The following is a 12,388-nucleotide window of genomic DNA, read 5'->3' on the forward strand; positions in this document are numbered from 1 at the left end:
GTATAAGGTTCATTAGTGTATCATTCCAAATGTTTGCAGCAGCAGGGATTGAATCTCTAAAAGGATCTTGTGGTGGGATTGTGTTTTCATTTGACCGTTTTTGGATCAGTTCATTCAACATCACTTATTCAGCATCTCTGGTGTTAGTTAAGCCTTTGCCCACCTGCTCCATGTCGACTCTGAGTGCATGAAGTAAAGTGGTGAGGCTGTGACGCAGCTTCATCGCCTCTCTGAGCTCTGCTTCTCTTCGCTCCAGCATCAGACGCAGTGCTGCCTCTTCTCGTCTACGAGTTGGAGAGAGCAAGTCAAGATTAGGAAGAGCAATTTGATGAGAGTCCAAGATCAGAAAATGCATGAAAATAACCAGCTAACGTACTTCGCAGTAGATCTGAATGATTTAACTGGCTGTTCTTTTTTGCCCCGGCTTCCAGGTGGAAAGTTTAGCACCTCTATGGCTGGATAGAAAAATATAACGGGTTGAAAGTTACAGGATGTGAGAAATATTTAAGAGGTAAGCAAACTGCTGGGGTTAATCTCACCTGGTCCTTTCTCTCCATGTCTGTCAGTCATCTGTGACAGTCGCTCCTTCAGTCTGTTGGTCTGCAGTTCTCGCCGTCGCAGCTCCGCTTCCTGCTGGTTACATTGGAGCTGCAGATGGCCGCACTGACAAGTGGAAAGATATAGTTTAGGAATTGGAAATGAATATGAAGGCATTCATTTAGAAAACCCTCACATGCTTTTATCTTACTTTGACCCGCTCACATCTCAGCATGTCCTGAAGCCTGGCCACATGCTCATCCATCTCTTTTAGCTGCTCCTAGAGGGAAAGAGTTCACCTTGTCTCCTTAATCTGAAACACAAATCTGTGCTCTTAAATTTATTGTAACACACCCTCAGTGAGTCTCCTTGTTCCTCCCTATCAGCCCACCAGGAGGCGCTTTGGGGGTGCGCATTTAGAGGGTTGAGACTGGGATCCCTAAACAGATGAGAGTCTGCAGGAGAAACAAAAAAAAGCAAGTAGGTGGAGATAAGGTGAAATATGAATACAAATGTCTTTTTTTAAAAATAAATCTGTGGTCTGGTAGCTTAGATAATGTTCTTTCAAGTGAAAGAGGATGTCATTACCTGAGTACTCCTGTCTGTCGTCTTTTCTTTGGACAAACCTGGAAGCCATCTGGCTGCAGTATACGTATAATAGCAAAAGGTAGATCTTTTTACAATTCTAATTGATGTGCACAACAGCTAGGAAACGCTGCTATATATAACTTTACAAAGGCTCTCACCTGAGCAGCAAAACCTCCTCAGGTGAGTCCAGCCTGTGTTCACAGGTGATGGCACTTTTGTTAATTATCACTGACGATGATGAATGAGGAGACTGCAGCTTTAGACCATTATTCAATCAAACTACTTATTATAAAAGAAATTCCACTACTACTTCTCAAATTGTTGCTGTGGAGATTGAACAGCACAAGATTCCTGGGGGTGCATGTGACCGACAACCTCCTCCAGTGTCAAAGCTCACCAGCACCTGCACTTCCTACAGAGGCTAAAAAAGACTCATCCCAACCCATCGGGCTTCACCACTTTCTACAGAGTCACCGCAGAGAGTGTTGCATTCGTCTGCAACATGAGTAGCAGTGTCTCAGAAAGAACGGCACTGACAAGATTATCGGGGTCTCACTGCCACCATCTGGGGATCTGGCAAAGGAACGCTGCCCTTCATGGGCAAAAAGGATCGTGACGGTCATCACTCACCCGGTCACTGGCCGTTTTCCCTCCTGCCTTCAGGCAAAAGGTATCGCAGTATAATGTGAATTTACCCAACTGCCATCAGACTGGTAAATTCATAATGTACATCATAAATGGATGTAGTACAATAACCTAAGCACGACTTAGCTTTTTCAGGTTTCTTATATAAATGTAATGTTTTTTGACAGCTGCACTAGAGCATTTTTACATGGTCCCCTTTTTGTTTTTCTGTGTTCATAATTTCGTTCAGCAATGCATCTGTAATGTATCGACTGAATGCCAATAAAGAAATCCAGATGTTTTTTTTTCTCCGTTTAATGTCAAATTAAAAGCAGTACCTCGAACAAGAGCAGCAGTGATAATTTGAGACGTCTTTGCAGTGTCACACTGCTGTAAGTCACAGTGTTCGTCATCTGTCCCGTGACTTTGAGCTTGGTGCTGTATTTTGTTTTCAAATGCATGAATAGAACAAATGCAGCACATTATCAACATTTATTTTATTGTTTGTTTGTTTTTTTATGAAGACACTGCCGTTATCAGTATATTTTTCTTGATTTATAGAGGTGACACATGACATACTGATGCTGGTGAGATCCTGGAGATTTATGACATGTGGGCAGACACTTACTAGTGCACAAAAGTTTGTGTTAACGTAGAAACATGCCACTTGCATACAAGACAGATGGTCACTGGAACTGAGTCAGTGCATGCCTACCCTAAATATTCATTTAAAAATCATAAATGATTTCATATTCAGCTGTTCAGATGGCTTTAATATCAGATTAAAAAAGTGAAACCACGTTTCAAAATGACATCAAACTTTTGAGCATCACACTTGATGCAGTTCTCTGTTCCTCAGATGCACTTTACACAATATATGATCTGGAAAATGTTGATGCTTGCATATCCTTCAGTCTTTTCACTTTGACTATAAAACACCTGAGACTGAACCTTCTGACCTGCTAATGTGCGAGTCGTACAATAAGTCAAAAAAAGTGACACTTCATAATAATCATTTTCTTATGCTATCTGTGCAAAGGATTAACATTTCCTTAAAAAAACCCAAAAACATAGCATACAGATTTTCAGTGTTCAAAAAAAAAATATATTTTTTTAATTTAGTTTCTTTTGAAGGCTTCCCACAAAAGCAACGTTTATAAAGATACAGACTAACAGCAGTGAAGGTTTTGGTTGATAGTAAAATGATTCCAGTGTGGAAAACAACTATTGCAACAAGTCATTGCAGTAGATTCATTAAATACAAACATTATCAGAAATATGTTTCTAATGTGATATACATTCAATTTCTGCCACTATCCAAATTGTGTAAGGCCATAATGTGTTTTTAAATTAAAGACAGGTACAGATACAGGCAGGTAAAAGCACGTCTAATGGGCTCTTACATACATACAGAAAACAGCGGGACAAAATGTTAATGAACAATCACATGCCCTAAAGCGAGAGGTTAAAAGTGTCGTAAATCAGATTATTAGAAACACCTTTTACATAATCACAAATACATGAGCAGTTTCTTTTGGCCACATATAGAGTTAGTCCTGTGTCTGTAGTGTTAATGTCTGTGCTTTGTAATGACACACTTGGCGTGGATAACAACATGTTCCTATTGCTGAGCAGCACCTGCTTTAAATTAATGATTGATTGTACTTCCACGTGTTACGCAGAATACAAGAGGAAGTTACACTTGCACTGGCCGTTAAACATGGGCTGAATTTCACTGACTGGAAAGAGACACTGTTCAGTCAGTAAATGGAGAGTGGACATGTTAAGTACTAGGTAAACCCAGAGCGGCTTAATCATTAGTCAAGTTAGTGTGAGGAACAACTTTTTGTTTTTTAAACATGTAGAGTTTAGACCTGCTTTTATGTAACAGATTGGAGTTATGAAGCCATTAGTTTGGCAAACAAGTGGAATAACTGCCCCCCATAATCCCTCCTCCCCTCTCCCAAAACCCCGACCCCTGTGTGCATCATCCCAAGAGGTGCTGCAGGTAGATCTACAGCGGCAACAACTAGAAGTGAAGAAAGCCTTCAAAGAACAGATCCAGAAATCCTCCGCGTCTCCTTCCACTACACACACAAAAAAAACAGAAACATGGAAAAAAAGAGTTAAGCTGCAGGCCAAAATGACAAAAATCAGTAAATCAATAAAACACATCTGATGACATCTAATGATTTACATGCATGCTAAAACTCTGAGTTTGTGTTATGAAGGTGGTTCACTCGGTACCAAGGTACATCACCATGGTATCTTATGCTGCAGAATAAACCTGCTCCAGATGAGTGCATGTTTGAAATTTGAGATAAAAAAAGGTATGAAATCACTGCCTACGGACCAACCAGTTCTACAGAGAACAGCTTCAGCATTCCTAGAATATCACTCAGACTTCCGTGTGTAGACAGTAGGAGGACCAAAAGTTGTTTGTTTTTTTAAATCATCATCTAAAGTCTTTTGTCTTTCTCTAATGAACATCAATAATAAATCCATACATACAATAAATATTCTTAGAACCATCTTTATTTCTTTTTTTCCCTCCTTGTTGGCTGCAAACAATTTGAAAAACATTTCATTGTTCTAAAAGCCTTAATGCTCGCTCCTAAACCAGAGCACTGGTTTGTATGTTTTATTCTTTACTCTGGCTGCAGCTGAAAGGATGAACTAAAACAACAACTATTATAATCTGTAAGATTCTCTTACCAAGTCTTAATACCACATTATGTGTAATGTTATATTGTTGCTTTATTTACACAGTCATCTTTTGTTTTATTGCCAACTTTCCTTTTTGACTTCAAATAGGCCAATCTTTATTAACAAAGTAGGTCTATTCTGGTCTTACTTACAAAAGTGCTTAAACAAATTACTAAACAAGTGGACACGCACTCAGCTGCTCTCAGTTTGTATTATGTGTGTAACCTTCATATTTTTCTAATATCACAGTTTTATCCTTGCAAAATCAGCCACTCTGCTGCTAAACAGACTTATTTGTGTTTGTTATCTTTTGTGTCAACACGCTGCATGTGACCTCTCAGCCTGACTGATGATGTTAGGGTAAATGAAGCCAGATAACAGAAAGATCACAGAGGAGAGCAATGACAACACCACTGTTGGTTTTTCTCGGAAACATTAAGGTCAGGAAAATTCCTAATTGTTTATATAGTCAACTCACATTCAGCTGTCAAACACATGCATATCTGACCAGGCCAGACAGCATTAGGGTTTTTGCTGTTTAGTGGAATACGTTTTAGCCCAAGCCAAAAGAAAAACACGAGTACTTGGATATAATATTTTGTTCTTATCAGTGTTTTGCTTAAACCACATTTTTGTTTTTCAAAATGTTAGAAATAACACAAAAACACAAGTTTTTGTCAATTGCTTCCTTTTGTGTAACACAAAAGCACACACACTGTTGTAACACACAATAAAGCAAGCTTTAAGAAACAAATGAAGCAACACTTCAAGTACTGCATGCTATGTTGATCTCTTACCTGGTTTTTCTACTTTTTAATTTGAACTATTTTAAATAAAATATTCAAATATTATTTACTTATTCTTACTTAAAATATTATTTGACTATTGTACCTTTTACTTTTATTTTCTCTTTTTTCGACATTTTTAAAAGCAGATTTTGTCTTTTATTAGTTTTATTATGTCTACGTGATTCTCTTATTTTGTAATTATGGGTTTGTTTTTTTTGTATTTTCAGTTTTGTCACTGCTGGTTCTGCACATTTTTGAAGACTACATAGTCCATTTGCCTCCATTGAAAAGCACTTAACTTTGGTTTTAAATTTCATACTAAAATTAGTGACTTAATTAATTCACATATTTAACAGGGAACTACTCTACCTATGTTTTAAAGTTTTTAGGTTTAAAGTAAGAATTAGGTTTAGGTTTAAGAAGCTTGGAAGTGCAATAATATTACTGAATGCTTAATCATGCTTTGTGTAGATACCAAAAATAATTAAAAATAATGACAGTGTAACAGCATTGAGTGTGGGAGTAATGTTCTGGGTGGTTTGTACTGTAGCCTTACTGAAACAGGTAAATAAAATAGGGGCATCATTACAAGTATTATCAACACTTGGCCTTTTCCTGTGGTGACAAGTAAAAGTATTTCATGTGCTCTTAGTAGCACATGCAGCTTGGCAACCTGATGTAATTTCCTGGAAAACTCCCAACCTTAACAGACAAGTGAAAACTCCAGTATAGCTGTACTGGGTTTATATTCTTAGTGCTGGAGAAACTGTGGGAAAAGCAATGCCGACATTGTCATTTGTGTAAAACATAAATACGTTTGAGAAAATATGGTGGCAAATGATAACATTTCAGTAAAACAATGGTTCTATGGATGTTTTTTGGATGTTTGTAATTAAAATAAATGGGTCAGCACAATGGTGCAGCAGCTGGCGCCATCAATTCACAGCGAAAATATTTGGGGTTTTAATCCGTTGACCTGCTGGGGCTCTCCTGTATAGAGTCTACATGTTCTCTCTGTGCCTGCATTGGCTGGCTCCAGGCATGAACATCTTTGCATTAGTGCTGTGATAAACTGGTGACCTGTCCACAGCTACAATAGGCCCCCACTCATGACCCTAAACAGGATAAATTTGTTAAGAAGACTGATGGATAGTATACACTTAAATGGATGTACTCACGTGTCGATAAAGAAATAAAACTGAACTTAATGTGTTTTTTTGTCCCATTTTTATTCTCTTTCCATTTGCTTCTGTAGGGTCAGATAATGTGTAAATATACTGTTAATTTCCACTGTTATGCTGATGACACACAACTATATGCAAATACAAAAATCTTTTGAAGGGCGAGGACGAGTAAAAAAAAGCCGCCCCGGCCTGTTCATAGTCTGTTTATATTCTAGCCTATTTGCCCCAAAGGCTGGGTGGAGCAACCCTAGTGTTTGTAGTAGTGCTCAACAGCATGATTTGAGATCCCTTCCCAGACGCCTTAACACCCACTCACATCCTGGGCCATCTGATCTCAGGAATTCGCATGATAAGGTGGGGCCAGGTTTCACAATGAACTCACCCAAAACTCTGGCTGATTGGGACCCACACCCAGTTTCACACCTTGGCTCAGGCGATTAGAGGATCATCAGGGGTCCTTTTGTCCCTCTGTGGGGGGAAACTCCCACTAGGTTTATATCTGGGACTCTCCACCATTTGACCTTAGAACTGAAGAAGCTTCTCGGATGAGAGGTGAAACGTCTTCAAGTAACTTAAAGAAGTCCAGACGCTTTTCTTTGCAAGCTCCTTTGACTACGATGACCTGGATGACTGAGAACCTTCACAGTCAACAGCATGATCAATTCACTTTTACCAACAATAGAAAAATTTGGACTGTGAAGCATATTTAGGGGCACGTGCGTATAATACGACCAGCCCAACTAGCCTCTTTTATCTCAACTAAAAGCCTGAAAACAATTACAATTGTAATTACAATCATAATTACAATGAAAACCCTCACAGCCTTAATCAACCCGCCTGATCTCCAGCCTTTCTTTTATTTAGAATAAATTAAAACCAGTCCAAATACATGCACACCATCAGGATGACTGACTACTTGCAGAAATCCCATACAGGCACAGGATAAACAGTGAGATGCCACTGTTTACTGTGGCATCTTTAAATTCATCAGATTTCTTGTAAACTTTGCTGCAGGCTGAAGGCAGCTAACCTCAGTAACTCCTGGCATGAAAAGCTAGAGTCCTTCATGTTTGTACTTAAAGCTTTAATTAAGTTAGTTTAAGCTTTAGTTAATATTTTTGTGTGTGTATGTAAACTAAAACTGTAAAATTAAAGCTGTTTTTGATAACATGGAAAAGAACAAACAGGGCTGTGGGAGGGAAAAAAAAAGGTTTTCAATCACGTGCCCAAAGTTGCGACATTGGATGCCGCTAAGACTGGTCTCTATGACGTTAGATGTTTGATGTCACAAAACTTTGGTTCAGTGATTCCAAATCTGAGGTCCTTTTGTTCATTTCCACAAACCTGACCTGTAGCTTGGAAAACAATCATGGAAACCGGTTCTCCTACATTGAGGACTCTGCTACCAATCTGGATGTGATGTTTGACTCAGAGCTTTGTTTAGACAGTCATGCCTTCTCCAACTAAGAGATATTACCAAAGTTAAAACTGTTTTAATCCCAAGCAGACCCTGAAAGTCATCCATACTTTCAACTCATCACATTTGGGCTTGTAAGTCACTCTGTGTGAGTCTCAGCCAAAAATCTCCAAATTCAAAGAGACAGAGTCACATCCACGTGACACCAAACTCACTGTCTGTAATTGTAGATTTGATTTTATATTTTCCCCAGTTACCTTTATAGTGTCTGTGGGCTAAATTAAGTTCACTGACCGGAAAGGTGCTCTAGCCTGTGAGCTTCAGGTCAAGCAGCGTAAAACAAACTTTGCATGAAGGCGACACACAGAAACACATTTATGCATTTTTGGAGTCACCAACTGAATCCATGCAAATTCCGGTGGCAATGTAATGCATGCAATTTGCGCTGCTGTGACTTTACCACACAGCTTCCTTGTGATGTTGTTGTAAAGGCTCTGAACCTTCCTCCAAAACAGATGTGTTAGCAAGATAGCTCGACATGTATAAAATGCATTCCTTGAGCAGAGGAGCGATGCACCGCTTGACAATTTTAAACTACAACTAATTTTATTTACTTTTTTTTTTTATTTAAATTTTTTTTAATCAAATATCAGGAATGTACTTTAAGGTAACACTACATTATTTGATACCATCTACTTCAACTGTGTGTGACCCATATATGCATTAACCCCCTAAAAATGTCCATTATAAATGCCCCCCAAAATGCAGGGTTTTAACTGGGTCATAATGGATATTTTTCAGAATCAGAATTTGATTCTGATTCTGAAAAATATCCATTATGACCCAGTTAAAACCCTGCATTTTTTTCCCGCCCTAGTTTAATTAAATATACAGTTTTATACCCCCACCAAATGAAACCTCCATGAAGGAGCAAGCAAGCCTACCTCAGAACAGGGAGCAGGACTTGGGGGGTCTGAAGGGATTATCACTGGAGGGGACGCCCATCAGGAGAGGATCCTTGGAGGCGTTTTGCATACAGAAGTTTTTCAGATCTGCGGCAGCCTGGGACACCTGCAGAGCCAGACACACGAGTGAGTGTGTGTGTGTGTGTGTGTGTTGGGTGGGGGATCATGAAAACAAAAACAGAGTATTTGTGATTCCTGCTACAACCCTTTGTACCTCCCACTCTCTCATTTACATGACTAACTGGCTCATTTTTTTGCATAACATTTGCAAGGAACAGTTCCATACACGAACGGGTGTGTCTGCTGTGTATCTTTGACAGATTATGCTCACAGTCTCCTTAAGATAATCAACCCAGGGAGGTTTAACTTTCAGAAATTCCATAAACGGGTCACTTCTCCTGACACTTTATAGCGACTTTCTAAAACAAACTAATAAGCAGAAGAAACTTGTTCGCTTGTAGCTGCGATTTAAACTACCAGAAAGCAATCTGTGAGTCTTAAGTGTAACTTAGTGTGGACAACTTTGTTGAATCTACGGACACAGCGTCACTTCTACGGTCGGTCTCCGCCATTCAGCAGCAAGAACAGCTCAATCTTCCGTGTTTGCGTGTGAGTGTAGCAGGGGTTCGTTCGTACCTTGATCCTCCGGATACTGGCCTCGAACCGGAGCTGCTTCACGGCTCTCTGGGCGATAACTAAGTTGTTGTTGGCATTGTTGTTAGACATGGCGACGGCTGTCGGTAAAGACACGTTGAAGGCTCTTTCTTATAAACTGCCACCACCGAGCGAGAGGAAATTTACCCCTAACGGCTCCAAACTAAACCCGAGAGGGGAAACATCGTCCACTGGTCAGTGCCCCGCCCCCGCTGCGCCAATGAGGTACTGGATTGGACTCTAGACCCGTCAATCAAAAAGTAAACTCGGAGACACGCCCCTGAAAACATTAACCATTATTATTAGTTTCCTAGAGAGCAGATCTCGAGGGTATCCTGTGACCTTCAGCCACGACATTTATCACATCACTTAACGTCCACCAGTGTGATAGCCATATCTACAATAAAATACGTGGAAATAAAATAAGTGAGGGTAAATGACTCACTGAACACAAATCTAGTGTTTTGTTGGAGACATCCAGTGTAGCAACAGCAGGGCGTAATTCAGGGATTTTTATTTTGGTGCCTACACAATAGCATGAAAGACGGACATAACTTCCAGATCTGAAAAGCCAAGCCAAGGTGAAAGTGTGCTAACCTTTGCCTTCTTTTTTTTTTTTTTTTACCACCAGGGGGCGACTCATGTGGTTTCAGAAAGACTTGTATAGACGAACATGGAAAAATGGTCCAGGGCTCACTTAATCTGTGACCTCAATAAACACTTTCCCAATGAGTTTATGAGCTTAATTGATACTTTCCAGTCATACTGAACTTAAAATTAAGTCTGTTTGAATTGCAAATGATGGTCACTCAAAAAGTCTGACAGGATTATACAAGATCTGCTCCCTGGGTGTGTATTTTCACAGTACTCATCCACACATCACTCATCATATCCACTTTCAAATCACTAAGTTGGAAGTGGCAAAAATGCTCACCTCGAGTGTTTGCAATAGGACCATACTATAGGATGGTCCTGTTGTGTAGGATAGGATAGAATAGGATCATACTAACAACTGGGTGACATCAAACTGGCTAGTAAGACTAGTTCAGCACTGTTAAAACAGTAAGCACAGTTCTAGTGTTAGTACTGTATCGGTATGAAGGTGATATCTCATGAACATTGTCACTGCATGAAAACTTGGTCTAGCTATTATCTGATAACTGTTTTGCATTGTAATCGAGGGCTAAAAATTGAGCCAACACGGAAATGCCAAAAATTGTAGTTCCTGGAGTAACTTCAGGATGGCTTGAAAAACAAATCAGTCCTCACAGACTTCCACGGTAAAAACGGCCAAACAAAAAGTATGTTTAGAGCCCTGTGTAAAAATGGTGTTGGGTGTAGTGGGTGAGTCTTTCATAACTTATCTGTCTGGATTTTGCTAAGATTTGCTTTGACTTCAAAATTAACCGGAAAAACCAACATAACTTTAATTATGCAAGAGGATCCTTGCCTACAGGCTGTCAATCACTGCCTGTAGTTTAGAACCCATTGACATCACCAAATGCTTCAGGCTTTCTTCGGTAAATGTAAACCATGGTCTACTAGGTTTCAGATCAGGTGACTGACGTGTCTATTGAAGAATATCCCATTTCGTTGCCTTGAGAAATTCTTGCAGTATTTTGCTTAATCTGAGCAGAAAGTACAGTGGTGTACACGTCACCAGGAGTCACATCATCACTAAACACTAGTAACTTGTTTCTATTCTTAACCATACATGCTAAGGCCATGACATTACCTGGTGATGTGGTATACTCTGGATCATACTCCTTCTTTATTTGACTACTCGTGAACTCTTTGTTATCTTGCTCATAGGTATATATGTTTTTAAGTCAAGATGTTAATGAGGTACTTTTGTAAAAATCTCTTGAATTCAAGCTGGAATCTGCACTTCACTCACATCTGGAAAATTCACTGTTGTAGTGTACAGAGGATCACTGAAACAGTCCTTGACCAAAACCTTACGGACCTGAATTTCATCATGTAGTACAAATGACAGCCTCATGGTGACGCCAGAGGAAAAGTTATCAGTTAACCAAAGTCATTCAAATCCTCCATTGAGACACATACTACATTTAATGACAGATTATCAAGCAGTTGTTTTTCATCATATTTTTCACCTTTTATGCTGTGAAACTTTATAACTGGTTTGGTTATTAGACCCAGAGAGGAGCCCAGTGTTTTTTGAAACAGATGGTCTTAGTCCCAGTAATAAAGAAAAATAGTTGTGAACATAGTAATAATAATAGTTCAATAATTCAAACAATTTTTTATACAAATAAGAAAACAAAAACAAATACAAAAGAAAGTACATGCATCTTGATTTTTATTATTGATTAAATTGTACAATATCACAGCATTAATATTTATTATTTAAATAGTAATATTTAATGAATTTGAAAAAAGGATTTAAAAAAATGAATATGCCCTCATAGAATGTCCTTGCGATATACTTGGATATTATGAGTTCACGCAGGTGACTTATTCCCTAATAGAAAAAGAAGAAATGGTGGTTATTGATTTGAGATCGATCATTAAACATTAGTATTGAATCTAAATTTGTATTCATACTCACAAGTGATCGGTCCAATGGTGATGGGATTCATAGAAGCTGAGTTGGAAACAGAGCGGCGTGTCCTACTTGTGCACGACTACAAGGAGAGAGGCGATGAGAATAAAGATATAGGATTAAAACCAGAGAAACCATTTTGGATTATGGAGTAGTGCTAAAGTGAAATGTGGAACTCACTGCTACACAGCTGGAGGTCCCCTTTTTGCACAGGCTGAGGCTGCAGTGAAGATAAATGTCTCTGTATTGACCCTGGAGCAGGAAGAGCAGAGCAGAGAAACGAGCTCGGAGGGACGAGCCGCTTTCAACTATTGACACCTTTAGGCGGTCAGTGGGACACCTGTGAGACAGGAGGGAGG

General features: G+C 39.2%; 2 protein-coding genes across 3 annotated transcripts in view; both read right to left on the reverse strand.

Annotated features, from left to right (window-relative positions):
• The window catches only part of LOC102195977 (afadin- and alpha-actinin-binding protein), a 4,513-nt gene extending 3,199 nt beyond the window's left edge, over positions 1-1,314 (reverse strand). Inside the window, exons 1-6 of one of the 2 annotated variants that reach the window (XM_005735700.1) lie at positions 1,126-1,314; positions 892-992; positions 749-817; positions 540-663; positions 377-455; positions 164-284 (exon numbers count right to left, since the gene is read on the reverse strand). In XM_005735700.1, coding sequence (XP_005735757.1) covers positions 164-284; positions 377-455; positions 540-663; positions 749-817; positions 892-992; positions 1,126-1,174 — 543 coding nt within the window. In that variant the 5' untranslated portion in view covers positions 1,175-1,314. The remainder of the gene's footprint in view (positions 1-163; positions 285-376; positions 456-539; positions 664-748; positions 818-891; positions 993-1,125) is intronic. The other variant, XM_013911525.1, reaches the window with a different exon arrangement.
• A 917-nt stretch (positions 1,315-2,231) lies between these two features.
• LOC102196269 (guanine nucleotide-binding protein G(I)/G(S)/G(O) subunit gamma-10) lies at positions 2,232-9,673 on the reverse strand. Its single transcript, XM_005735701.1, has 3 exons — positions 9,446-9,673; positions 8,789-8,915; positions 2,232-3,836 (listed from the first exon to the last, which is right to left on the reverse strand). Exons 1-2 carry the CDS (start codon positions 9,533-9,535, stop codon positions 8,790-8,792), a joined length of 216 nt encoding a protein of 71 aa, XP_005735758.1. The 5' UTR covers positions 9,536-9,673; the 3' UTR covers positions 2,232-3,836; position 8,789.
• Positions 9,674-12,388: the final 2,715 nt, after the last annotated feature.

This window comes from Pundamilia nyererei, unplaced genomic scaffold (genome assembly GCF_000239375.1).
Source record: "Pundamilia nyererei isolate P.nyererei 1_Seehausen unplaced genomic scaffold, PunNye1.0 scaffold00065, whole genome shotgun sequence".
In the NCBI taxonomy this organism is placed as follows: Eukaryota; Metazoa; Chordata; class Actinopteri; order Cichliformes; family Cichlidae; genus Pundamilia; species Pundamilia nyererei.